We start from the raw sequence: 1,706 nt of genomic DNA, 5'->3' as shown, positions 1-1,706 counted from the left end.
CAGTCTTCAAAACACTTTTTAAACGCTGAAGAGGGTAACGCCTTCAGCTCCTTCTGCGAATTTTCTTTTATGGCCTCTATCGACTCAAAACGCCTTCCCCGAAGGGGTAATTTGAGTTTTTTGAAATAAGAAAAAGTGACAGGGGGCCATATCTGGTGAATACGGTGCTTGTTCGATCACATCTGTTGAGTTCTTGGCCAAAAATTCGCGTACCAAGATTGATATATGCGATAGAGCATTATCGTGGTGCAGGATCCAATTGTTTTTCCACACATCTGCCCGTTTCCGACGAATATTTTCACGCAAGCGTCTCATGACGCTCGAATAATATTCTTTATTTATTGTTTGTCCATCTGGGAGGAATTCCGAATGAACAACACGACCTTAATTTTCGAGCGACTTTGACGCGGTTTTTTAGAGTTTGGTTCATTTTCTAAGCGGTATTCCGAAGATTGTTGACTTGTTTGCATATTGTACTCATAAACCCATGTTTCGTCATCGGTTATGATGCGTTTCATGAAGGTAAAGTCACTAGAAGCTCGTGAAATCATGTCTTCAGCAACTGCTTTTCGATGTTCTTTGTGCAGAAAATTCAGCTCCTTCGGAACAAGTCGTGCAGCGACGCGTCTCATGGCCAAAACTTCAGTTGAAATGTTATGCACGGACATGTGAGACATTTCCACTTCATGAGCCACCTCTCTAACACTCAGGCGACGATTATCGATGACCATTTTTTTTATCTTTTCGATGTTTTCATCAGTCGAAACAATTAACGGTCGGCCAGCATGCAGCAAATTTTGCACTTCTTCTCTGCCCTCTTTTAATGCCTTGTGCCATTCGTATGCTTGCGTTTTTGATATGCACCATTTACCATAGACTTTCTGTAACATTTTTAATGCTCTGACACAAGAAATTTCATTAGAAACGCAAAATTTAAGGCAAATTCTTTCGCTCGACAGTTCTCTCTATCGCAAAAATCGTAAAGCAGACTCGAGATCGACTGGTGTAAATAACTGCCGTGAATACACTGGTTGTCATATTGCGATCAAATTTAGCGTAACAACTGAATACAATGTTGCCTACTTACACACAAAAATTTGTTTCAATACATGCACTGTGGGATTTGAAAGTGAGAAATTCCAGGAACTTATTTTACACAATGTATATTTACTTAAATTCGACACTTGTTTCTCATGTCATGTTACCAGTCGAAATTGAGCAACCAGTTTCTCAAATATTGTTTTAAGTCGACGTGAAAATTTGTTGAAATGAAACGCAGAATATAGGATGATAGTAGATTTGTTTTTTACAAGTAGAACAATTTGGAATAATATCTGAAGTAGTTCAGTCCGGGTAGCGTTTCCCCGCGTTGAAAACGATACCGGTAGAAAAGATTGATACTAGAATCATTCTGTGCAGGTAACATGCACAACGCGTGCTCGTCATTAAATTGTTCGCCGAAATTGGTAGCGCTGGTACGCTCGTGAGCACGAACGAAAGGAAACACGGACGAAACTGGGTGAAATTCTCCGAATACAATGTCACGAACACATGTTGCATCACGGATCCGATGTGCAGCCCGTTTTACGCGCGCACAAACTCGCCTACGGCATCTGCATTCGTGTCATTCTTGCCCGTGGTTTTCGTTTAATTCGAGAAAATCCTAATATTTTCTTTGACGCTCGTCGAACCAATTTTTAGTGGAA

The 1,706-nt window shown here is 40.6% G+C and overlaps 1 protein-coding gene across 1 annotated transcript; it reads right to left on the bottom strand.

The window, feature by feature from the left end:
* Window positions 1-338: 338 nt before the first annotated feature.
* LOC122400244 (protein GVQW3-like) lies at window positions 339-890 on the bottom strand. Its single transcript, XM_043401597.1, has one exon. It carries the CDS (start codon window positions 888-890, stop codon window positions 339-341), a length of 552 nt encoding a protein of 183 aa, XP_043257532.1.
* Window positions 891-1,706: the final 816 nt, after the last annotated feature.

The sequence above is a fragment of the Colletes gigas genome, unplaced genomic scaffold (genome assembly GCF_013123115.1).
Source record: "Colletes gigas isolate AHSC1104 unplaced genomic scaffold, ASM1312311v1 Colletes_gigas_Sc00016, whole genome shotgun sequence".
Classification (NCBI taxonomy): Eukaryota; Metazoa; Arthropoda; class Insecta; order Hymenoptera; family Colletidae; genus Colletes; species Colletes gigas.
Note: the sequence above shows the minus strand (reverse complement) of the source record. Positions and strands in the feature narration are given on the sequence as shown.

What these genes read in the sequence shown, in the direction of transcription:
- LOC122400244 (XM_043401597.1), bottom strand. Translation starts at nt 890, where the DNA reads ATGTTACAGAAAGTCTATGGTAAATGGTGCATATCAAAAACGCAAGCA.